This window comes from Hyperolius riggenbachi, chromosome 5 (genome assembly GCF_040937935.1).
Source record: "Hyperolius riggenbachi isolate aHypRig1 chromosome 5, aHypRig1.pri, whole genome shotgun sequence".
In the NCBI taxonomy this organism is placed as follows: domain Eukaryota; kingdom Metazoa; phylum Chordata; class Amphibia; order Anura; family Hyperoliidae; genus Hyperolius; species Hyperolius riggenbachi.
The window spans coordinates 346,389,774-346,416,701 of NC_090650.1; the positions used below are offsets into that span (position 1 = coordinate 346,389,774).

The 26,928-nt window shown below is 41.7% G+C and overlaps 1 protein-coding gene across 1 annotated transcript; it reads left to right on the top strand.

Moving 5' to 3' along the window:
* Positions 1-1,657: 1,657 nt before the first annotated feature.
* LOC137517757 (cytochrome P450 7A1-like) lies at positions 1,658-25,034 on the top strand. Its single transcript, XM_068234784.1, has 6 exons — positions 1,658-1,781; positions 8,709-8,949; positions 18,761-19,371; positions 19,503-19,633; positions 20,403-20,581; positions 22,441-25,034. The coding sequence occupies exons 1-6, from the start codon at positions 1,702-1,704 to the stop codon at positions 22,738-22,740; spliced, it is 1,542 nt and encodes a 513-aa protein (XP_068090885.1). The 5' UTR covers positions 1,658-1,701; the 3' UTR covers positions 22,741-25,034.
* Positions 25,035-26,928: the final 1,894 nt, after the last annotated feature.

Below are 26,928 nucleotides of genomic sequence, written 5' to 3' on the forward strand. Positions count from 1 at the left end.
TTTGGGCAGGAAGAGTGATGTGGGATTTTTTGGCTTTAATTCTGCTGCACTAAACTTGACTGTGCACAGATAGCGCACATCAAGTTTAGCAGGCATTGCACTGAATGCATAACACACAAACAGCGTAATGCCCACAACGTATTCATTGGCAGTGCATCATTGGCTGACCTGGTGTGCACTCATTTTCATTTTAAAAACATAAACTGTTTTGCAAAATAATTTTTCATGTTAATTATGTTAGTGCAAGAAATGTTTAGGCAAAGGGTCCTCTCACCCATTCATGAAAAAAAGGTGCCTGCGAAAAATAGGGCGCAGGGTTTGCCGCTAAAATTAGCGATATTCTACTACTGAATATTTATTACTAATATTTACCGATATTTTACTATGGCTAAACCTAACCCTACTCTCACACAAAACCCTCCCCTGGTGGTGCCTAACCTGAAGACCCCCTGGTGGTGCCCAACCCTAAGACCCCCCTTGGTGGTGCTTAACCCTAAGACCCCCTGGCGGTGCCAATCCCTAAGACTCCACTAATGGTGCCTAACCCTCCCGGTGGCGTCTAACCATAAACTTTCCCAAAAGCTTTTCTCCCCCCTCTACAGCAAAGCAGCAATGTACAGCAATCAAGGTACATTTCGTCGCCTGGAATCGTCCGATTAGCGGTGGTGATTTGAAATAATCCTGGGCACTGGGGCTTGTTGAAATGCTGATAACGGCATTGTATTGCTGAATAGCGGCATTGCATTGTGGAATAGCAGCATTTCATTGTGGAAATGCAATGCCGCTATTTGCACATCCACAAGTCCCAGCGCGATATTTCAAATCACTACCACTAATCGAGCGACTCAAGGCACCGAAACTTACCTTGATTGCCACATATCGCAGCCATTATAGAAGCTGCGATTTGCAGCAAAGAAGGTACATTTCAGTATCCGATAGCTGCCGCCACCGCGCGCCCAAATTTCCTTTCTTTGCTGCTATTTGCCACTTTTAAGGTGCCTATTGCGCCGCCAGTTTTTCCGCAAAGGCTCCTGCGCCCTTTTTTTCCTGCTTCACCCCTCACACCTCTCGTTTTTCATCTCTCTACAGAGGACTATAATAAGCTCAGGAAAAAAACACACCACATTGCTCTCATCACTGATCAGCAGAAAGGAAATGGCACACAGCTGTAAACTAGAAGCACTCTGCAGAGATCAGCTATCCTCTGGTCTTGTTTTATAAATACTGTATTATATAAGTTCTGCAGAGAAGAGCTGGAAGGTTAGTCACTACATTCACACTGTAAAGATTCTGCTCTCCAGTAACTGCTGAACTTGAACTACAATAACCACTGAGTAAACTAACATGAGAGACCTGAACACACCCGAGACCTTGGCCTTATCTGCTATTACACCTCTTTGTTTAACTGGAGCCTCATCACATACTTCGGTACTAAGATCAAGGCCATCTCTAAAACAGCCAATGCTGAGATTTTTTTTTTTTTTTTTTTTGCAGATATCTGATCAGGAGGCCCGATTTGAAAGGACACTAACTACTGGTCAAGAGGTTAATTAATACCTTTTCCTGGCAAGTACAGTTCACTAAATAAACAGTCCATAATCCTACTATGGCTATAAAAGGGGTGGTCTCTTTTCTGCATCTCAGCAGTGCTCCTAGTGCATAGCTAAGTGGGTACTCCACCTTGTAACTCCTTCTGAGAAGATGCTGACAATATCACTGATATGGGGACTGGTTGTGGCTATTTGCTGTGTCTTGTGGCTTATTGTTGGCATTAGAAGACGGTAAGAGGAGTCCATCAATTTTCTTGTGTTTCTCCTTCTATTTAAAACAAGTTTTTATTTTTTCCCCCAGAAATTATGCCTTTGTAGCAGTTACTTTAATAATGTGCTCAAGGCCACGTATAGGGTTATATATATATATATATATATATATATATATATATATATATATATATATATATATAATATGTTATCGTATAGAAAGTGTTTTGGTTTTATAAAGACTTGTATCCATTGGTATAACTGGTACCTGGTACACACACATCCAATTTTGATTGCCCAATTTTACCATTTCCATGTAGTATGAATGCTTACCTACACAATCTGTGTGTAGTATTTAAAATCTGTTGTCCGTCATACCACATGGAGGTGATAAAGTTGGTCAGCCATTCGCCAATCAAAATTAAAAGTGTGTACCAGGCTTAAAGGACAACTTAAAGCGGATCCGAGATGAAAAACTAACTATAACAAGTAACTTGTCTATATATCTTATCTAAAGTTTAGATAGTTTACACAGGAAATCTAGCTGTAAACAGCTTCAGCAGTTTATGATTATTTATTCCTGTGATACAATTAGAGCAGCCAAGTTCTGTTTGTCTCATTACACAGGCGAGCTGATAGCATCTCAGCCCTCAGCCTCCCCTCCTCCCTCCTCCCCTCTGCCTCTGAAATCTCTGGCTAGTAACCTCCTCCTCCTCCTGCCCAGACTGAGCTACCATAAGCCCTTGCTACATGAGTCTGAAAATGCCAAAGCTCTCTGAAGCTGTGGGTGAGGCTTGTTTAGTTTATAGGGAATTAGAGTATTAAAACAAAACAAAAAAAGTATTTGGCTTGAGGAATGCCCTATAAACTATATGAAAGGAACTCAATTATGCAATTAGTAAAAGTGTATCTCGGATCCACTTTAAGCGAGAGGAATATGGAGGCTGCCATATTTATTTCCTTTTAAGCAATACCAGTTGCCTGGCTATCCTACTGATCCTCTGCAGCTAATATGTTCAGCCATAGACCCTGAACAAGCATGCAGCAGATCAGGTGTTTCTGACATTATTGTCAGATCTGACAAGATTAGCTGCATGCTTGTTTCTGGTGTTATTCAGACACTAATGCAGTCAAACAGACCAGCAGGGCTGCCAGGCAACTGGTATGGTTTAAAAGGAAATAAATATGGCGACCTCCATATCTCTCTCACTTCAGTTGTCCTTCAAGTTTCAAACACCAAGGATCTACGTGTCTCAAAGGGGGTGAAAAGCCCAGATTCTGTGGCTCCACACCCCTTACACATCTTGCTCATGAATTGTTTTTATTATGCTATATAAATTAGGTTTGTTAGATCTTAACATGTACATAAAGTTCATGCCCAACACCATTAAAATATTTAGTTTTGGAAATGTAGAAAAGGTACCAGGTTCATATTGAAGCAATTCATCAGCAGAGGTTAAGGGACAGGAAGGAGAAAAATCCCCCCCCCCCCCACCCGCTAATACGCTACCCAGCCTTGATCCAGCAATCACGCAGCCTCCCCGCTACGGTCTCTCTATGGGGAGGATCGGATTTGCGCATGACGTCATGTGCGATCCTTGCCATAGTGAAGACCGGAGTGGTTCGGGGAGGCTGCACCGATTGCTGGATCCAGGCTGGGTAATGTATTATCAGCAGCGATCGGGGGGTGCCGGCAACTTGTACTAGCTAGCCTAGTGCTAGCTAAAGCTTTTACAGATATGGGATCTGTTAAATTTATACTGGGGTCTCTAGGCTGCAAAACCTCCTGAGCAGTGTAACGCTCAGGAGGTTAAGCAGGTTTTCAATCCCCTTGTTGTAGTAACATCAAACTCCTCACCTATGGGTTGGGGGAAAGAATACCTTGTGTCATTGTGTGGCAGATAAAAGCAAATGGCTATTACTTTCTGGATGAGTGTGTGAGAATCTGTGTGTGTGTGTGTGTGTGTGTGTGTATGTATGTGTGGTTAGTGTGTGAGAGTCTGTGAGTGTGAGTGTGAGTGTGAGTGTGTGTGTGTGTGTGTGAGTGTGTGTGTGTGAGTGTGTGTGAGTGTGTGTGAGTGTGTGTGTGTGTGTGTGTGTGTGTGTGTGTGTGTGTGTGTGTGTGTGTGTGTGTGTGTGTGTGTGTGTGTGTGTGTGTGTGTGTGCGGTGTGTGTGCGGTGTGTGTGAGTGTGAGTGTGTGCGCAGTGTGTGAGTGTGTGAGTGTGAGTGTGTGTGTGAGTGTGTGAGTGTGTGAGTGTGTGTGTGTGTGTGTGTGTGAGTGTGTGTGTGTGTGTGTGTGTGTGTGTGTTTGTACTCATACACAGCTATAAGGGTTAATTGACTTAGGAGGTTAGGCACTTATAGTTGGAACATCAATGACTTGCTCCATGAGCATTCATTGTAATACTGACTCACAAACAGGACAACTTGGTACATTCTTGAAAGCACCATAAGAAAGAAAGGATCTTATTCAATTCACTTTTTCTACTACGTTTTCTCCCAGGTGATATTTTCATATCTTATCAATAAAATGCCCGTTAACACACCAGAAAGCAAGAAAATGCTTAGAATAATTTTGACAGTACTTTTTTATCTACTTTTTGGTACCTTTTCAATCGCAGAGTTATTTTAAACAGTAGATGAAATATTATCTCCTAGGAGAAAACTTTGGAGAAAAAAAGTGAATTGAGTAAATTTCAAAGGCCCAAATGCAAATATATTTTTCTCCTGTGTTATCTCCTAGTAGAGATAATTTTCATATTCTCTTTAAAATACCTTTTACTTTCAATAGTTTTTATTGAATTTAAAATTGCATACAGAGTAGAACAATAACATGAGTAAGAAATTGGACAATATCACATACGCTTTATATGTAAGAATGTTACACAATAGAACACTAGAACAGACAGTGGATATTTTTATAATGCAATGTTTATATCTTAAACTCTTAGATTTATCCAACACGTATCACTTTATAGCATTAGGCATATAACTATATTATCTACATACTACTGGAGCGCGTGAAGAACGCTTCTACATTAATGTGACTACTGTCTAAAAACCTTTAAACCAACCTACTACTTGTTGCAGAGCTATCTAAAGGAGGAGCTTGGCCAGTTACCAACATCGGCCAAGACTTCAGTTTTCTTCCACCTTTTATACGGTGGTCAGATCTATGTAACTTAGAACCCCAGGAGGGACCTTGTCTGCTGACTTTTTGACAGGGTCTCCTGGAGGGAATGTTTGAGCCTGTTTAACTCAGAGGGACAGGGGGTTAGCGCCTATAGGAGGAGGGGGGGGGAGGGGAGTTTTGTATCTAAAGTCACACTACGGTGCACAACCCAAATATTCAAAAGTTAGTTAAAAAGTACATTACTTTGAGTCTTGCTTGCTGGTGATCTAAAAAGCATTTTATGACGAAATACCTTTAGAATAATTGAATAGCATATGGGCCAAAGATACTAATAAACAACAGTGATTTTCAAGTATCCGGGGGCCATTTGCACTTAACCTTTTCTCCTGAGTTTTCTTCTAGGAGATCATTTTTCAACTTCTTTTTAAAACAACTTTTCAATACTCTGCAATTGAAAAAGTACCAACAATTAGGTGAAAACATATTGTCAAAATTATTCTAAGTATTTTTGTGGCTTGCTGGTGGCTTAAAAGGCATTTTATTGACACGGTGTGAAAATATCACCTAGGAGAGAACTCAGGAGGAAAAGTGAACTGCATATAGACCCAGGTTTGTAAAATATCAGTAAGAAATGATCATTTAGGCCTAGCTCAGATTCTAAATGGCTAGTGCAATGGCAAGCGCTAATCGCTTTTGTGAGCACTTTTGAAAGCGATTGTCCCTTTGCTTTCATAGCGATTTGCAATTTGTTAAGCGCTTTTGTAAGCACTTTTCTAAGCGCTTTTGCCCTGTGATTTTTTTTTTCTTCCTGACGGTACTCAGGAAGTGAACACTTTGACCTGAAACAGAATAAATACAATGTTTATTCTTAAAACCGCTGGGCAAATCGCTTTTCAAAGCGCTTTTTCAAACTCTTTGCGATTTCCTTATACTCTGTATTGAAGCCCAAATGCTCAGGAAATGGTGCAGGAACTGATTTTGCTATTGGAAAGAAAGCTCATCGCTCATGTGAGAATACTCAGATAAAGCAACATTGCAGAAACGCTTTTAAAGCGGTATCGACACCATAAAAATCAAATTTCAACAGCAACTGGTCTGAGTGTATTAAGTGATAAAGATGCTAAGCCTGCATTCAAAACTTTCAAAACGTTTTCTGCTGTTATGATTCGGAGTTATCACATACTTAAGGAACACTGGCCCTTTAGTAGTCGTGCCAAAGAATTGCATGCTAGGGGTTCTTTTTATCTATAATCTATTCCTCCTCTTCCCTTTATTTCCCTGCCAGCTTCTTATCTGAAACCTAATCCCCTACTCACTTGTGTTTATAAGCAAGGCTGAGGCGACTCAGCGATTGGAGGAGACAAGAAAAAAAGTAAAGGGCAGAAATTACATCACGAGTTAGCCTTAACTGTGGGCAAAAGACATGGCCCCCACCACTAACAGAATTCTCATCATTTACTATATAACATTCACTGAAATCAAAATGTGGACAGTATAATACATGTGTTATGTAAGTAGATCAAGGGCTTGATTCACAAAGCGGTGCTAACCTACTTAGCACGTCTAAAGTCTTTAGACGCGCTAACCAGGGTGCTAAGTAGGTTAGCACCGGATTTCTCAATCAGATCGCACCCTAACTTTGTGCGCGCAAAGTCTTACGCGCGCAAAGTTTTACGCGCGCTAAGTCCCATAGGCTTTAATAGGCACTTTTGCGCACGTAAAGTTTTATGCATGAAAAGCTTGTTTAGACGTGCTAAGGGGGTTTTCACAGGCGTGCTAACAGTTAGCACTGCTTTGTGAATCAAGCCCCAAGTATTTATCTACTTATGTATGTGTTTTTTTTCCCTGGCATAGTATGGCTGATCCTACTGCTTTAAATAATTGCCAGCGCCTTTAAAAAAAAAAAAGCAAAAACTCTCTTAGTGTGATCAAGCCCTTAAAGAGGAGCTGTTAGGTATAAGGTCTCAGAGAAAATAAACACATATATCAGTAGCTAAAGATTGGCTGTACTTACATTACATATGCATTTCACTGTCCACGTTTGGATTTCACAGAATTTGTATATAGTATATGCAGAGAATGATGCTCCTGACAGCCCATGGCAGGTTCCATGTTTGTGAAGCCAAATGTGTCGTCATGTCCTGCCTGCTTCTGATCACAGAACAGCTGGTACAGAATAACACAGTGTGCAGTGAATATTAATGAGCCATGTGGCTAGGAACAATAGCTGACTCCTGCAGTGTAGTCTTCCCGGAGATTTATCTGTGCTGTGGCTGGACTGAGTTAGAAGCTGCTGAAACTTGATCCCGTCTTCTCCTTAGCAGCCGAGGGGAGGGCCCCAGAATGCTTTGCAGTATGGAATGCGGCTTGCGTCCTCCTTAGGAGCTTAGCTGTGCTGATAAGCACACATTAAATGTAAGAGAGATTTTTATCTTTAGTAATGTCTTTTTGGCTTCTGTCTAAACTGTTTAACACAGGAGAATAGAGGTTTAAATTAGCTTCTGCAGCCTGACAGTTACTCTTTAAAGCACAGTCACAAGAAAAATGTGATTTCAGTTTTGGCTAGAGTGGAAAGATGTCAACGAATGAGGCCTTGTTCACAGTGGACAGTTGCATTGCAGAATAATTCTGCTTGCAAATCACTGTCCATGTAATTCTATGGGCCTGTTCACAGAACTGTTTTGCAACTCACGTTATTCTAACTCACTGCATGCAGGCTTTGTATTAAAGTCTATGTATTCCCAGTCTCCATTGCAGTTCACAGTCATAACGCATGTGTTATGCAGCTGACCACTGGCAACCTGGCCTCAGGGGGTTTTCTTAATATTTGTGTTCCCACCTAAGAGGATTTCATTCATTTCCTATTCTAAATGAAGAAGGGACCTTTACATTTCTAATTAAAAATTATTAATCCTCAATGAGTTTTTATTGCTGTAAATCATTTTCACCAAGACTGATAACGGAGATTCAGGGGCATGAAAATCCCCCCAAAGGGGACATAAACAGCAGGAGAAAATCTAAAAGAGGCGGCAACAGTTTTCAATACTATGCAGAACTAACATTTGTTTCCCTGAAGTTGAAATTTAACAAAAACCAATAACCACCAAAATAACAAAAAACCTCAATCAGTATACTGTCGTGCCAGTAACCTTGCAGAGCCACCTTTCACAAATATTTGATTTGTGTTTTTGGCTTGCACCTCTGCATAATGATCAGAACAGAACATGATTGGCAGGAGAATGATTTCTGGATTTTCACATTTAAAACTAACTAAAAGTGGCCCGAAACGCAGCATTTCTTCTTTGCTCTAAAAGATTCCTTACAGCCTTAAAGCTACTATCACAAAATAATTGTAGCAGAATAGCATTTAATTAAACACAGCACTTTATTCAGCAGTGGAAAGCTCCTACCTATGATCTGCATCCGAAGAATAACAGTATAACAGTATCTTTTGTTTGCATTCCTTTGTTGTTACAAAGTTGCCTTGAATATGAGCTTTCTCTGCTTCTTCTAGATGCACACTTTTGAGAAATAGTCACTAGAAGATTTTAATATATTATTACAACAACAACAACTATGATAAAGTGCAATGGCAGTTTTCAGAGCAGATAAACTGTACTTTGGGAACTTGTAATTTGTAAATGAACAATATTACTTGTGCACAAAAGTAAAAATGAAAAATAATAAAATGTAGGAAAACGCATTTTTTTATGGAATGTTATGTCATAGTTTTCTTCCACTTCAAGTGAGGACATTATACAAAGCAGTCAGAATTAGCACTTAAATGTGTGTATGTCTGTTTGTGCTGTTTCAGGACGCCAGGGGAGCCACCGTTGGAAAATGGGTTTATTCCTTATTTGGGATGCGCATTACAGTTTGGGGCTAACCCTCTTGAGTTTCTTCGATCTCGACAAAAGAAACTGGGTCCCGTCTTCACCTGCAAGATTGCTGGAAACTTTGTGCATTTTGTCACCGATGGTATCGCTTTCAACTCTGTGATGAAGCACGGGCGATACTTTGATTGGATGAAATTCCACTATACTACAGCAGCTAAGGTACTGCTCTGCAGAAATGTTTCTTCTTGTAATGTGACTTCTTCAGTTCAAATAAATGAAGGATATTATAACTAAAGTTAGGCTAGGTTCCCACTTGAGCCAGTCCTCCAACAACCAATGGGAATGGACAGTGTAGTGTCTGCTCTGATGGTCTGTTAGGGCTCAAACCCACTAGCAGTATATTACTAAGCCATGTCTAAGTGCTTGTGATTTAAAAAGCTCTTGCTAATGTAATGCTGTGGGTGTGATCCCACATAAGGTCTGTGATTTAATATATGTCAAAAAAATATAGGAATGAACACCCGCACAGCAAATAACCTCATAGACCAGGTGATTTGCATCACCTTTAAAGGAATAAAATCAAAGATTAGAAATCTGTATTATAAATTCCCACATGCACCATGTCAGTATAAATGTATCGAAAAATGTATAGAAGGCAACTGACTCTTGGGTGCATGTGGGAATACCTTTATTATAGAAAAGCCAAAGTCTATATCAAAATATCAACCTGATAAAACCACATATATGTTACAAAAACAGTGTAATACCCCAAGAAACTTAAACACCCCTAAAAACCCTTATAGGAGGCCATTGCGCTGACACCCTGAACTGCACTAAAAAGAGCTTTTTTTTGGGCTTCTTTATTGAAGGTAGAACGTCCTGTGTTTTTCGCTCTTCTCCCCTTCCAATGCACAGTGGAGCGCTTCCTGTTTGCGCTCCACTTTGGAGCGCTCGGCGCGCGCACTCTCGCTGCAGGTTGGGCAGCCCTGGGCGGGACCGGGGTCCTGTGACGGGGTGTGCCGTGGTTGGCCGAGCGGGGATGGAGGAGATGGGCGGATCCTACAGAACGCCATTCAAAGCGCGCCGCATATTGCGGCATAGGAACAGACGCTAGTCTCGGAAGAGGCCGGGATAGTGAACGGCGAAACATGTCAGACGTTTAGCGTCTGAGGCCAACCGCTGCACCCTTAGGAGCTGCACCCACCATCTTGCCATGCTGGTAACTATATGTCTGTTCCACTTCTGACCTTTGTGCTGCGGAGTACAACAGGCGGCCATAGGTATATGGACATTATTTTTCACCATCAACTCTGCCATTGCGCATTCTAAACTTACATGGCTTAAGACGCTTACTTCTTTCAAGCTATGCAGCTGCTCCAAGGTTAAACTTTGGTCATCCTATGGACACCCATATACAGCTTATACACAGCTTACCTGCATGACTCTGTGCTTGCTCTAGGCCATTTTGCATGACTCTGCATGACTTTGCCTGCTTTATACACCATGCATGATTCCACTGGCGTGACCTGGAGAGGACTGCGATTGAGTCCAATGACAATATGAACAAGCAATAGTGTATGTATGTGAGTCAGATGTCATCTGAGGGTTCCTGAGAAATATTGGACTTCTCTGCTTTGCAATTGGGCCCAGTTTTGTCATCCGCTGAGCTTGCAGCCAAATGGTCTAACTGGATCTATGCTGAGGATGATGCTCCTGATGAACTTTGGTTCTATCTAGTACACACGGACGAACTTCACAAACCAGCTGGCAATTGTACATTTTTGGAGAGCTTAGAGGACTGCAGCCTCTATAAGCTCTTTTTAGTGCAGTTCAGGGTGTCAGCGCAATGGCCTCCTATAAGGGTTTTTAGGGGTGTTTAAGTTTCTTGGGGTATTACACTGTTTTTGTAACATATATGTGGTTTTATCAGGTTGATATTTTGATATAGACTTTGGCTTTTCTATAATAAAGGTATTCCCACATGCACCCAAGAGTCAGTTGCCTTCTATACATTTTTCGATACATTTATACTGACATGGTGCATGTGGGAATTTATAATACAGATTTCTAATCTTTGATTTTATTCCTTTAAAGGTGATGCAAATCACCTGGTCTATGAGGTTATTTGCTGTGCGGGTGTTCATTCCTATATTTTTTTGACATTAATCCTTGGGGTATTCAGCCCTTGGTCACCCGCGTAGCAAGACCAGTCTTTTTCACTGAGGCAAACCTATACACACAGTTTTGTTTGGTCCATCACGTCTGTGTGCGGGCTCGGGCCCATAGAGAGAGGGATTACAAACCTCCCCCCCCCCTCTCCTCTCCTTTCCCTTCACTTCTTTCTGTGCTTTTTTCTTTGATTTGTCATGTTCCAGTGGGAGGATATCGTTCAGCAAGTGGGAGAGGTATGTACTAAAGAGAGAGAAACAAGAGGTGAGATAAGAACAATTAACTCCGGGTTTAGGAGACTAGAACGGCTGTATGAACAAAAATCGAGAGTTTGGTGGAACATCAAGTATAATCGGGACTACTTGAATGATTCTAAAACACCACAGTGGCTTCGAGTTCAAATCTTTCCCTATAGGCGTGATCTAACCGAAAGCTTTAAGAAAAAATGGGAAGCAAATTTTGAGGCGTGTTCGAAGGTCAGCCTTACTCTAATTCAAGAATTGGAGGAGGAAGACCTAAAGAGAATTGATAAAGAAATTATAGAGACATTACAATCTTTGGATCCTGTAAAGGACCATCCGTTGTTTGTGAGTAGGAACGAAAAATTGAAAAAACATATAGAAAAATATAACCGCGACATAGTAACCAGAAGGGATAATAAATTTGAAAAAGATAGAACAGCTTATCGTTTGGGTTACGCCTATAGGTGGAATAAACAAAAGAACCCAATTGATGAGAGAAGACCTAGACCCACACGACCCATACCTAGACCCAGTAAGCCATCTAACCCCATTCCTGTAGAGGCACAACCCTCAGATACCCCAATTTCCAGTGCACCTGACGACTCGGATTCGTCTTTGAGTAGTGCAGGTGCTCTGCCCCAACCAATACAAAAGGCACCGTCAAGTAATCGACCATATACTAGATCTAATAAAATTGAGAATAAGATTGATAATAAATTAGATAAGGAAAAGAAAAAACGTCCCAAAAAAGAGGGTCCAATTAATAAATACTTGGCAGGATGCACTTCAGAGGACACGTGCGAGGAGGCGGATGGGGCCTCGGGTGGTTCCGGACCCTCATCTGCCTCATCTGTTTCGGCGGCTTTTTTGGCCAACAACATTTTAAACATGGGAAACACGTAGATACTATGCGGCCCAGTCCCTCTGTCCCCTCTCTCCCTCTCCTCCCTTGTTCTGGGAGCACCCGCCAGAGTATGCAGGTCATCAATCTATCAGGTGTCCATTTAGAGGCCGGCCTAGAGACACTTCTATTGAAAGGTCTCGGCTTCTGCCCCAACCGTACTCTAGATCGTTTTGAATTTATTAAAGATGTACATATTTTTTGTCGTAATTTAGTTTTAAAGAGCCTGCATAAGAAAAGGGCGGATGCCCCTCTAGGCGGGGTGATTAAGGAGTGGAGGGAGTGGACGAATAAAGACTATAGAGCATTAATGGATCTTATTGACCTGGGCGATGAAGCGGGATGGATCCCAGCGGAGGATAGTCCTGATATTTTGGAGCTAGCAGGTTTAGACAGGAATAAATTTAAAAAGAGATCTTCATCTTTTCCGCCTTTCTCCCTTTGTCCGGGGGTTCAAACATTTGTACATCTAATAGAAAGGGATATTCGCCATTTATGGCTTGAACCGAACCCTATCCCAAATTTGGATTCGAGTGAAATGAACGCCTTACGCGATTTTGCAGCCAGAACTAATCTGGTGGTGAAACCCTCGGACAAAGGGGGAAACATAGTTGTCATGTCAGTGGAGCAATACACATATATGTGCCAAAGGATTCTGGGCCAGAGAGAGTGCTATCGCAGGGTTTCTCCGTCCAGGGTGGTGGAGAACCAGGTGGCTATGGAAAGTATAATTGACGAAGCGGTGCAGACAGGGGTGATTAGTCCCCAAACGGCAAATTTTCTTAAGGTCAAAAAACCTGTCACTCCAACATTCTATGCTCTACCAAAAGTCCACAAGAATTTACAAAGGCCCCCCGGACGTCCGATCGTCTCGGGTTGTGGAGCCTTAACGGAAAAAATCAGTATTTATGTAGACTACTTCCTGCAACCACATGTCCTTCGGTTACCGTCTTATGTGAAGGATACTTCACACCTTCTCAGTATATTAGAGGGGCTCCAGCTGCCTCCTGGTTCTCTTTTAGTAACCCTGGACGTGGAGGCCCTGTATTCCAGCATCCCCCAGGACAGGGGCGTGTGTGCGGTGGGCAAATTCTTGTCAGAATTGGGTCGCTCTGAACATGAACATAATCAGTTTGTTTTAAAGCTGTTGACTTTTATCCTGGAGAACAATGTGTTTTTGTTCGATGGCTCCCATTACCTCCAGGTGCAGGGGGCGGCGATGGGCACCACGTGTGCCCCGTCGTTTGCCAACCTGTACCTGGGGGATTGGGAACGAAGCATTTTTGGTAGTGATTCACTCGTGGTGTACCTGTGCCATATTGTGTCATGGCACAGGTACATAGACGATATTTTGATTTTCTGGACAGGCGGGAGAGAGCTCCTGGACGAATTTGTATGTAGACTGAACGACAACGCATTGAACCTTAGGTTTACAATGAACTGTGACACACAATCGGTGCCTTTCCTGGATTTAAGGGTTAATGTAGATGTGGATGGTCATATTACCACTAATTTGTTTCGCAAAGAAACAGCTACCAATTCTTTTCTAAGGGCAGATAGCCTACACCCGAGACATACCATACGTGGAATTCCGACTGGACAGTATCTCAGAGTTCGGCGCAACTGTTCAAGGGATGCCGACTTTGAGAAAGAGGCAAAAGCTCTGCGAGCTCGCTTTCTAGAGAGAGGTTACAAAGATAAATGGCTAAAAAAAGCCTACAAACGGGCTAAAGAAACTAATAGAACGACCTTGCTAGGTCGTCAAGACAAAGTACAGACGAAAAATGGCGATGAGGATAAGATACGCCTGATCACTCGATATTGCGACCAGGAAAATCAAATTAATAAAATTCTGGGCCGCCACTGGAACATCCTACTAACTGACCCTTCAGTCCGGGAATTTGTACCCCACAGACCTACAGTGACATATAGACGCTCTAGAACCTTGAGAGACTCTTTAACAAGTAGTCACTTCCGTTCAGGGTCGACCTCCAAACATTGTAGTGTATTAGGCACATATAGCTGTGGTGGATGTGTGTACTGTAGATTTTTGAGTATGGGACCTGAGGTTGTACTCCCGAATGGACGTATTTGGAAACTGCGCCATTTTGTAAATTGTAACACAATCTGTGTAATCTATTTGATGACATGCAGATGTGGATGTTTTTATATAGGAAAAACTACTCGAGCATTCAAAGAACGCATTAAAGAACATATTGGCGATATTGGGGGGTGCAATTTCAGATCTCCCATCTCGAGACATATTAATCTGACACATAGAGGTGACCCCAGTTTTGTAAAATTTGTGGGCCTAGATAGAATACACCCACATGAAAGAGGAGGTGATGTTGATAGGACCCTCTTACAGGCAGAATTAAGGTGGATTTTTACACTAGATGCAACTAAAGGCAAAGGCCTGAATGATGCAGTCCAATATGGAGCATTCCTTCCCACTTGAAATGACTTTACCTTCCCCCTCCTCCTCCCTTCCTTCTCTTTTCTTTATTTACTCCCCCCCCCCCCTTTTTTCTTCCCTCCACATCTCTTGTTCCCTCTCTCTTGGACCCGGATTCGCGCCTGGACCTGGATGGATGTTGGTTCCCTAGTTCAGTACCTTGTATAAGTTGTCGTTTAGACACATATGTACAATAATTATTTTTATATATATGATGGTTTCACCTTTATAATGTGTGCCTGGGTTTTGCCTCTGTGTAATATATTCTTGCTGTCACAGGCTGTATAGATACATCTAATCTCCATGAATGGTTTTTGGATAGCTATACAGTACATTTTTCTATGTCTAGTTGTCAGTTACTATATATGATTTGAAATGGTTAGTCTAGCGTATATATACATATACATGCATATATTTCACAGAGTATGATGAAGAAGTTTTTTTTGGGCTTCTTTATTGAAGGTAGAACGTCCTGTGTTTTTCGCTCTTCTCCCCTTCCAATGCACAGTGGAGCGCTTCCTGTTTGCGCTCCACTGTGGAGCGCTCGGCGCGCGCACTCTCGCTGCAGGTTGGGCAGCCCTGGGCGGGACCGGGGTCCTGTGACGGGGTGTGCCGTGGTTGGCCGAGCGGGGATGGAGGAGATGGACGGATCCTACAGAACGCCATTCAAAGCGCGCCGCATATTGCGGCATAGGAACAGACGCTAGTCTCGGAAGAGGCCGGGATAGTGAACGGCGAAACATGTCAGACGTTTAGCGTCTGAGGCCAACCGCTGCACCCTTAGGAGCTGCACCCACCATCTTGCCATGCTGGTAACTATATGTCTGTTCCACTTCTGACCTTTGTGCTGCGGAGTACAACAGGCGGCCATAGGTATATGGACATTATTTTTCACCATCAACTCTGCCATTGCGCATTCTAAACTTACATGGCTTAAGACGCTTACTTCTTTCAAGCTATGCAGCTGCTCCAAGGTTAAACTTTGGTCATCCTATGGACACCCATATACAGCTTATACACAGCTTACCTGCATGACTCTGTGCTTGCTCTAGGCCATTTTGCATGACTCTGCATGACTTTGCCTGCTTTATACACCATGCATGATTCCACTGGCGTGACCTGGAGAGGACTGCGATTGAGTCCAATGACAATATGAACAAGCAATAGTGTATGTATGTGAGTCAGATGTCATCTGAGGGTTCCTGAGAAATATTGGACTTCTCTGCTTTGCAATTGGGCCCAGTTTTGTCATCCGCTGAGCTTGCAGCCAAATGGTCTAACTGGATCTATGCTGAGGATGATGCTCCTGATGAACTTTGGTTCTATCTAGTACACACGGACGAACTTCACAAACCAGCTGGCAATTGTACATTTTTGGAGAGCTTAGAGGACTGCAGCCTCTATAAGCTCTTTTTAGTGCAGTTCAGGGTGTCAGCGCAATGGCCTCCTATAAGGGTTTTTAGGGGTGTTTAAGTTTCTTGGGGTATTACACTGTTTTTGTAACATATATGTGGTTTTATCAGGTTGATATTTTGATATAGACTTTGGCTTTTCTATAATAAAGGTATTCCCACATGCACCCAAGAGTCAGTTGCCTTCTATACATTTTGTGATTTAATATAAATCCCCCATAGCACTGCATTAGCAAGAGCTTTTCAAATCACTATCGCTTAGAAAAGACTACTAGTGGGTTTAAGCCCTTATGGTCTGATTGGAGCCCAGTGCAGATGAGTTTCCAGCATAGGCTTTATGGAAAATGCATCCACTAGTCCAGGAAAGAAAAATCACAGACGAAAGAGCGCGTTCCACTTACCACTCCATTACAGACTGACAAGCGTCAACAGAGCCTATTAATAAATAGGAACCGTTCAACTGTCAGTTTTCCAAAAAGGGAAAAGGAAGTCAGTTTTCTGCTGTAGTGGGAACTGACGAGCCAGGTCATGTTGGCACCGTGCAGCACCTGAATTGAGCGCCACCATAAGACATAATGTTCATTACGGCTATAGCAGCGCAGGCAAAACAGAGCCTTACCCTGTAGCAGTGATGAAACAACTGGGAAAAAAAGGTAACCAGCTGAAATCTTATCTTTCTATGTATACATCGTGACTTGGATAAATAGGTACCTTTGTCATAAATATTACTATTCAACATTAATAGTAGTAAAAATGTTTCTGTACCATGTTAGCCAAACAAATTATGGAGGTAGAAAAAAATGAAGTTTTTATCAGTTAGCAATTAAAAGGTATTACTTTTACAAGACTTTGTTTTTTTCTACCTATTCAACATTATACTCTGCAGTAATGAACCTGGAAGTGACTATTTCTGAGTACCTCCAGGTTCGCTGTCAGTTTCCTGGGAGATGGAGGGACAGGAGATTGGGGGTGGTCTGTAAACTGCTGTACAATATTTTCTAGTTTTTTTTTAACTAATTAATTTCTAAAGTTCAGTTTTTGATGCAATTTCAAACACCAAAACATACCATCTGATGGCTTACCAGAGTGCTCGTTTTTTATTTGTATTGTTTATTTATTTTGTAAAATAAAGCTTCTGCATCTAAACATACTACTTTAAAAATGGGGTCATGTGACTTGAATCAGACCAGCTAATGGAGTTAACCGCAGGCTCTAAATAAAGGTGTAAAGGGTTACTACTGCTGCTTGGCTCAGTATCAGCATGTTATTCAGAGAGCAAGAGAACAGGTCATAGGACTATCTAAACAGATTAAATAAAGCCTGCAGCTCTAGAAGTCTGTGCTACAAAACAATAGTGAAAAGGGGTTCTGGCCAGGTGTTTTAAAGGACATCCTAACTGAGAAGACTATGGAGGCTGCCATGTTTATGTCCTTTTAAACAATACCAGTTGTCTGGCAGCCCTGCTGGTCTGTTTGGCTGCAGAAGTGTCTGAATAACACCAGAGGGTGTTCAGGGTCTATGGCTGAAAGTATTAGAAAGCAGGGCTGCCAGGATACTGGTATTGTTTAAAAGGAAATAAACATGGCAGCCTCCGTATACCTCTGTCTTCAGTCGTTCTTTAAATGATTTGACTTCAGCAAGGTAGAGACCTGTATACTTTTGTGACTCAGGTCCATTGAATCAATCCTTCTCAATTGATTTATACACTGTTGAATTGTGTACAGGTGTCCTCTGTTGCTGGCCAACTTCTTATTGCCTAATAGCTATTGTCATATTCTGCTACAGCTAATCATTGACCAATCAAAACTAAAGGTGTGTAGCAGGATTAAGGGTGCATACACACACCCAATTGATGATTGACCAATTATCCCACTTCCATGTAGTATGACAACTTATTTACACAATCTCTTCGTAGTATTCAAAATCTGTTGGCCCTCCCACTACATGGAGATGGTGGATGTGTGTATGCACCCTAAGGTAAAATAGATCATATGTAGTTTGGAAATCCTGGCACTTGCCACAATCCATCTGCAGCACTGATATTGATATTAGACAGTATTTCTGCTGAAATCTTGTCTTACAGTATACCTAACAGTGCAGAGTGGTAGAACAGATACAAGTAATACAATAATGTATGTCCACCTTTAGACTATCGTAGGATTATATGACTATGGTAGAGATTAGACTGCAAGATACTCAGTAGAAATCTAATCAGGAATCTATGCAATGGCTGTAATCAATAGAGCTATCATCAACATAAGTAATCATCATATTTGACATGTTCAGTTACATTATACTTTAGGGTAGCACAGCACAAAACCAATCTGGCCACATGTAAGTCTCGTCCACACACGTGTCGGGTACACGTGTCACCCGGGAGGATTAGGTACTCAATCCCCCAGGCGGCAGTGCAGGGCCGAGGCTGTACAGACACGTTACTAGTCTCCAGGCTAGTAACATGCTCTGTTGTTTTGCGGAGGAAGGGGGGCAATGGAGTGGCACACAAAGAGCAGTGGAGGTGAGTGGGTAGAACAATGCTCTCAGCAATCCTAGTGGCAGATTGTCTGCCAAGGGGGATCAGCAGGCTGCAATGAACATAGAAGAGGCAGTCATGTACAATCTAGCATGTGTACAAGGCTTCCTGTTGCAATTTGTAAGAAAGTTCTTGTATTCTAATATAGAGTAGTCTGCACAGAAGGTACCACAGTAGCATATTAGTAGAAAGATTTGTTTGTGGTTTTACATCTGGCATGGTCTTTGATGATGGGTGTTTAAGAAATAGAAATACATTGTTTTGCTGCTGCAATCCATATAAGTAAGTTAAATGGAATGTCTGCTTGTGTTATTTTAGGCTTTTGGGCACTGCAGCTTGAACCCTGATGATGGCCACACTACAGAAAACATCAATGAAACATTTGCAAAAACATTGCAAGGAGATGCGCTGGAGGCTCTCATGCCCACAATGACAGAGAACCTTCTACAGACCATGCTGCACGTGACTGCAAGCAGGGGAAATAACAATGAATGGTTAACTGACGGTGTCTTTGCCTTCTGTTACCGCGTGATGTTTGAATCCGGCTACTTGACCATCTTTGGCAAAAAGCTAAAAACGAAAGGTGATGAGAACCTCGTGAGAAGAGAAGCAGAAAGTGCTCTGATCCTTTGCGCCCTTGAAAACTTCAAACAGTTTGATAGAATTTTCCCTGCCCTTGTTGCAGGCCTGCCCATTCAGTTTTTTAAAACAGCTTACAGTGCCCGGGAGAATCTGACCAAAGAGCTTCTTCAGGAAAATATCAGGGAGAGGAACAACCTTTCCGATCTTGTTGTCCACAGGATGTTTATGAATGACACGGTGTCTACCTTGAATGACATAGATAAAGCCAAGACGCACGTGGCTCTCCTCTGGGCATCCCAAGCTAACACACTGCCTGCAACATTCTGGGCCATCTACCATCTTCTTAGGTAAAGTTTTAAAAAGATAATAAAATCACCTTATCTCACTGATTTTTTTGTACCCTGTCTTCTAATTATTTGAAATGACCATTTATTAATTAGGTCAGACCTATTACAAACTTTTTTTCATGTTTTCCTAGGTGCCCAAAAGCAATGAAAGCTGCCACTGAGGAGATCCAACAGGCCCTGGAAAAGGCCAATCAAAAAGTCACTTTTGATGGCAAGTGCATTTGCCTAACTCGACAACAAATGGATGACATGCATGTTTTAGGTATGATTAATCACGTTTTCTCTAAGTCCAAATGTATACCAGTTTGACAAATCATGTTATCTTAATAGCAATATTAATTTGCATTTATATATTACTGACATTTCCCACAGTGCTCTACACAACAGATAATCATGTCACAAACTGTCCAACTGAGAAGCTTCTAATTTAATGTCCCCAAGTAATAAAGTATTTATTTATAAACTCAATGAAGTGCTGGCATATATTGATGTGCCAGCAGTAGCAGATATTTAAGGATGTCATTCTCTTCTGGTGCCTTATAATCTGGAAGCACTATATCAAGATTGTATATTACCTTTGATAATAATGTACAGAGTAATAGTGATGAATTCTACCACATTGACTACTTAAAGTGGAAGGAAGCCTACAGTAAAAAGGGATATGGAGGATGCCATCTTTATTTTATATTATAAAATTATTATGCTGATCTTGTACATTTATTTTTATTCTTTGGTCACTGACTCAAAAATAGAATGCAAATCAGGTGTTCTGACTAATGTCTGACTATACTGGTCGCATGCTTGTTCAAGATGTGGCTACGAATCTGCTGAATTCAAAACATCTTAACAACCTGGTAACTTGTCTGCATATTCCTCTTGCTACGGGTTTCCTTTCAGTCCTCTAGGCCCTCACAATATTATGCAGTGCCAAAACTATTTTGATTTTCTACACTCAATCACAAATGCTTCTGAGATGCTTTTTTAAAGGAACCAAAAATCATATGAGATTATTGTGATCTTTAATTTAACAGATAGCATAATTAAAGAATCTATGAGGCTATCAAGTGCATCGCTGAACATCAGGGTGGCAAAAGAAAACTTTGTTCTACAGCTAGAAGATGCTGGGGCATACAAGATCCGAAAAGATGATATTGTTGCTTTGTATCCACCAACAGTTCATCAAGACCCTGAAATTTATGAAGATCCCCAGGTGAGTTACATAGTATTGTGGATTTAGTTGTGAATCACTTGTGTTAATTCTTATGAAATCATAAGTGATGAAAGACTGATTGTCCATGTTTTCTGATCTGCTCTTTGTCAGGCTGTCAGGCTGGGTATTAGAGGCTTTTGAGGGGTTGTCTTGGGCCTAAGTTCTCAACCTGTAGTACATGTAGACCAAGAAGTATAATCCAGAAGGTCCGCACCCTCAGTCAAAGAAAAGTTGTTTATTCACATAATGTGCTAGACGTCGATTCAATAAACCAACGAGCATTTCTGGCCCAAGTTGGGTGCCCTTTGTCAAGGTATTAAACAGACAGGTAGCCATTCTGTTACCATTCTGTTTAATACCTTGACAAATGGGACCCGCTGTGGCCCCAAAATGTTTGTTGGTTTATTGAATGCACATGTGGCACATTTTGTGAATAAACAACCTTTTTTTGAGTGTACAGACCTTCTGGAATGTATTGTAATGACTGCACCAGTCCAGCACCTCACAACTCTGCATGGTGTGCGACTCTCCTCTGGTTTTTGGACATGTAGACTAAGAAGGTATGTATGCCCAGGAAGTACTAGAAGTTATTGCAGCCAATTAATTTTACTAAAGAGACTCTGCAAATAAAAAAACCCTTTGGGGGATACTCACCTCGGGAGGGGGAAGCCTCAGGGTCCCAATGAGGCTTCCCCGACCTCTGAAGATAGCAGGAATCCAGCGCTGGCTCCCCCAAATTCATCCCTGACAAGCTTGACAAGCGAGGATTTATTTACCTCTCCGGGATCCAGCGCAGGCGCAGTAGCGGCTCTTCGTTCAAGCTAGGTGGAAATAGCTGAGCCCGTTCGTATCCGCTCTACTGCGCAAGCGCAAAGTACTCGGACTTCAGAAGGTATAGAAATGGATATTTTCTGCACAAAAATGTGTCAGCTTTTAAGAATCGTGGGAAGGGTATTTCATAAAGTGAGTTGTCAAATACATCTCACTATTCCTGTATCACAACATGGGATCAATAGAATAACCCTCACATTTTAAGGTAAAATACCTACAGAGATTAGATAACAGTCACCCAGTCTGGACATTTTAAGTTCTCTGCAGACATCATCATCTAGGTTATGGCATGGAGGAAAGAATTGGTCAAGCTAGGGACTCAATGCCTTCTTATCATGAACAGGGCCAGATTTCCACTGTTTACCGCCCAAGGCCACTGTCAGCAGCCGCCCCCCTTCAGTATAGGTAACCAGATGTGCCCTCCTCCAATTTAGGTATCCAGATGACCCTTCCCCCTCCCTCCAGTATAAGTAGCCCGTTGACCATTCCCGCTATTATAGACAGCCAGATGACCCCTCCCCCACATCTCAAATATAGGTAGTTAGGTAACCCTTCCCCCCTCTCCTCCAGTTTAGATAACCTGATGACCCATCCCCCCTTCCCTCTAGTATAAGAAGCCAGCTGACCCTCCCCCCTTCCATAAAGTTAGCCTGATGACCACCCCTCCCTCCAGTATAGGTAGCCAGATGACCCTTACCTAGTATAGCCTTCTGCTCACCCGCCCCTTGATCCTGTGGTGCCCTAGTCCATGGCCTATGTGGCCTTGGCTTAAATCCGGCCCTGATCATGAGGGTAACAATAGCTCCTACGACCCCTGTGGAGACAGTTCTTTGCAGGGAACCAGGCTAGCTCAGTTTTGCTGGGGGCCCTCGGGGTTGTAGGTATGCTCCTGTTTCTAATCATTATTTCTTGAGAAAATAAATAAAGATATGTTGTATTTAATTTCTTCCTCCCTGCTGCTATGAGAATGGTATAAGTACATTTGTTGTATCTTATCCTCACCTGTTTATGTTTCTCTTCTTTTTCAGACATTCAAATATGATCGTTACCTGGATGAAAATGGAAAAGACAAGACCAACTTTTATCTCAGAGGAAAGAAACTGAAATACTATTATATGCCATTTGGGTCAGGAAAGGCCAAGTGCCCTGGACGCCAGTTTGCAATCTATGAGATAAAACTGCTGATAACCTTGTTACTTTGTTACTTTGACTTAGAGCTTGTTGACAAAAATGCCAAGACACCATCACTAGACCAGTCTAGGGCAGGCCTGGGCATTCTACAGCCAACCTGTGATGTGGACTTCAGATACCGCCTAAAAGCTTACTGAACATGGGTGTTCATTAGCAGTTGTGTATATTTGTAGATAGTTTTAAAATGTGTCTATTGACCTCATTGCAAGTGTTCTCTATTTTCTGTAACCAAATATAGTGTTTTAACTATAAATTGCATTGAAAATATCAAAGAAGGCCACCAGAAATCTTGGTCCTCTGGATGCCAGTCAGGTAAGTATGATTGTACAAATTTGCTCCATTGCAGATGTCCATGGAGCCATTGCCTCAAGGTAGTTACAAGTGGACATCATTCTAGTGTTCCACAAGACATTTCATCAATTCTGCAATCTACCTCTTCAGTTCAGGTGAGGTGAAGGAATACTCAGATGTTCATATGTATATTTAAGGTATTCCTTTGCATTATTTGCTATGAAGAAGTTTCTTATAGTAATGATGAAACATCTTTATAGGGAACCTAAACTGAGAGGGATATGGATGTTTCCTTGTAAACAATGCCAGTTGCCTGGCAGTCATGCTGATCTCTTTGGTTGCAGTAGTGGCTGAATCACACACCTGAAACAAGCATGCAGCTAATCCAGTTTGACTTAAGTCAGAGCATCTGATCTGCATGCTTGTTCAGGGGCTGTGGCTGGAAGTATTAGAGACACATGATCAGCAGGAGAGTCAGGCAATTGGTGTTATTTTAAACGGAAAAATCCATATCCTTCTCTGTTTAGGTTCCAGTTAAAATGACCAATGATTTTCATTTGGTATAGCATGACTTGGAAAAATCACTGTACTTAAAGTCCATTCATTTTGACTTGAGTTTGGCATCCATTTGGAAGCCATTCTACTTCATGTTGATGTCATTTGAAAAGTTTGTCTTCAGTTTGAGTTTAGTTGACAAAAGTTTGAGTACAATTTGATTTTCTTTTGTATAGCTGGAAAATAACCTGAAGTCAAACTTAACTGAAAGTAAACTGGTGTCAAAAGCCAGCAGACCTTAAAGGATTACTGTCACGAAAATCTTAAAATGTAAAATAAAATGTAAACATATACAGATAAGAAGTATGTTTCTTCTAGAGGGAAATGAGCCATAAATTACTTTTCTCCTGTGTTGCTGTCACTAACAGTAAGGAGTAGAAATCTGACAGAACCAACAGGTTTTGGACCAGCCCATCTCCTTGTTGGGTATTTTACTATTGGCCTCACTGGGCTCCCAACTCATGCGGAAGCGCTGCAATTTCTCCAGCCATAGATGATTCTGAGTAACTGGGTTTTGTGAGGCTGATAAGGTAATCTTCCTAGGGGTGCAATGATCCCAACTATTACAAACAGTTTTTGTACAGTTGTACAGCAGTGCCAAAAGTATAAAAGTAGGATAAAATGTTTTAAAATAGAACAATGGGGGGTTAGTGGTGGACTTACCTCCCCAAAACAGACACAGAAAAATGTTGCTTAATTCAACAAAAGTGATTGATTTTGCATACTCCGGATAGATGCAACACGTTTCATGTGCACATCCCACTTCATCAGGCAATAAAATTGGAGTACAATCAACTCATACGTTCTCAGTACAAGCTTAGTGCACATCATAATATAGCAATTGCTATTCAGTATCGAAAAATCCCTCTGAAAGCCCATCTTTCACACATTGGATCTTTGGACATCTGCAACAGAGGCAGGAGAGGTACTTGGACGATGATATTTTTCTCGAGAGCACCCTAAGCAGAACACATCTTGGAGTTCTTCTTTAACTAGTAATTACCTATATAAACATTTAGAGTGTAACCCAAGGACTTGTTCTCTGTAGTCCCAACGAGAACTCATAGATATTAAAGTGAAACTCAAAATGCACATTTTATTTTGCTTTTCAAATGTGTTTTCCATTCACTTCACCCCAGGATCACTGCAGTGAACTTAGTGCAATGTAATGCTGAAACTACTAGCCAGCAGATTTCCTATCAGCCAGGAGAAGACTCTTTAGTGTAGGGAGTAAAGCACCTCCAGGCTGTCCTGGTATAGATCTGTTTTAGACTTGAACAGATTGTGATTGTTACTGTATGTTACTACAACAACGCTCCTCCTCATCTTCTGCAAAGACATTCTCATAAGGATGTACCTCGTCACGTGTGACTGACTTCTGAAGAACTTCTCAGCTAGCACAAGTGTTTTAAAACATTAAAAAAACAAACTTTAAATATAAATGTTAAATTTTACTGATGTATATAGCATACTTTTGTTCCAGAATTACACTTTAATAAGTATTTAATAAATTATGGTACATTGCGTATTGTATATCACTAGCATTGTTTGTATGTAAATAAAACATATATTTTTTTGTTTACAATTGCATACTGATTTATTACTTTAGATTTCACCCTCCATGAAGCTACAAAGCCCCACCAAACTGCACCGCAAGTGTGCTGTCTGTCCCATCTGGAACTTCTCCCTTGCCCGTCATAGGTAGCTACAGGTGTTCCTTAGTATTAGGTAACCAGAAGTGCCCTAAGTATTAAGTAGCTAGAGGTGCCCCTAAGTATTAAGTAGCTAGAGGTGCCCCTAAGTATTAGGCAGCTAGAAGTATTAGGTTGCTAGAAGTATTAGGTTGCTAGAAGAACCTCAGTAATATGTAGCTAGAGGTGGCCCTGACTGAAGTGAGATCTCTCGGTGGAATGCCGAGAGCTGGCTGAGTAACCTCTCATTTACCCTCTCATCAGGACTGTGGATAGGGAAGGCAGGACGGAGGCACTTGGGGAGGGGAGTGAGTGGCCTTTCCATCATCAGGTGCCTGTAGGCACGTGCCTTCAGTGCCTTATGGTAAGTCTGTCCCTTTATATAGTAAATTATGGCTAAATGGACAGAGATTTTCCACTTTTAACACTCGTATATAATTTTCATCGAACATTACAAACTACATAGAAGACCTCCCACTCAGTGGCTACCAAAGGGGATGTGGTAGAGGTTTCTGCCAGTTTATTTAGAAAAGTCCAATTTCCCCTCCATATCAGGTGTGGCCTTAGGCATGTGCCATCTGTGCATGTGCTAGGGCCACCATTCCCGGGGACAACTACAAGCACTTACCGAGGGACGACCTGGTCACTATGGCTGCACATGACAGTGCCTCACATCACTGCAGTGCAGCAGGTCTGTGTGATGTGCCAGCACCTGCGTGCGTCACTATTAAAGGCACTGCCTGTAGCCTAGTCTCCGGCGGGAGGTTCTCCCCATCAGGAGGCAAAACGCAGTGGCAAATTTCAGCAAATGTTAAACATTTGTTTCATGAGCACAAAGCAGCTATGCAGTGTCCGCAATGGACGTGGCCATTTATCGTGCATAAGATAGCATATTGACATTGTCGAAGAGGCCGCCGATTCTTCCTCTACCCAGGGTCACCATGAGCCTAGATCCACACTGTCTATATATATATATATATATATATATATATATATATATATACACACAGTACGTGCATAATACTAGAAAGTGCATATGTATCAGGCCACTTACAGTCAAAATACAGTGAATCTAAAAGGCAGAATGCTCATAAAAGTGTCCAGCAAGCATCCAGCTAATAGAGCGGAATAGCGGTGGTGGTGGTTACGATGCCAAAAGGCTAAAGTTGATGTGCCATGGTACAAAATACTTTCTCTGGGCAATGCTGGCTTTCTCAATGCATGGATAAGAAACAGAGGCTGACCTGAATTTATTAAACAATGTCCCCAACTTTGTAATGTTCTCTGCTACATATCTCCCACTTTCAATTGCCTCCCTTAAAGGAGCACTATGGTGAAATAAGTAGCATTTAGAAAGAAAAAATAATGCCACAGTAAATTCTTATACCTTTCATACCAACAGAATGCACACTTTAATTTCATAAATCATTTTGAATCATATAAAATAAGCATATTATAAGACTTTCACAAAGTCCCTGGACGTTTGGATGGGGCTTCTTTTCAAAGCACTGCCTAAATGGCAATGTATCATATCAGCCTCCCCCTCTCTCCATTTACGACCTGCCAGGATCCAGTAAAAAGAATCTGCCTCACGTTACGCCACTGAATGCAGCGTTTGCTCAGATGTCTAGGCAGTGCAAGTCACAAAGCGTGGCAGAAATGACAGTTTGTAAGTAGAGAGAGGCGGAGACTCATATGCTGCTGTGTAGGCCGTGTAGAGAGCTTTGAAAAGAGGTCAGATCCAAAGGTGCTCCAATAGGTTCTGTGGAAGTCGCTTGGATTTACCAA

What these genes read in the sequence shown, in the direction of transcription:
- LOC137517757 (XM_068234784.1), top strand. Translation starts at nt 1,702, where the DNA reads ATGCTGACAATATCACTGATATGGGGACTGGTTGTGGCTATTTGCTGT. An exon ending in ATTGTTGGCATTAGAAGACG is followed by an intron (nt 1,782 to 8,708) that starts GTAAGAGGAGTC and finishes GTGCTGTTTCAG; the next exon opens with GACGCCAGGGGAGCCACCGT. An exon ending in GGATGACATGCATGTTTTAG is followed by an intron (nt 19,634 to 20,402) that starts GTATGATTAATC and finishes TTAATTTAACAG; the next exon opens with ATAGCATAATTAAAGAATCT.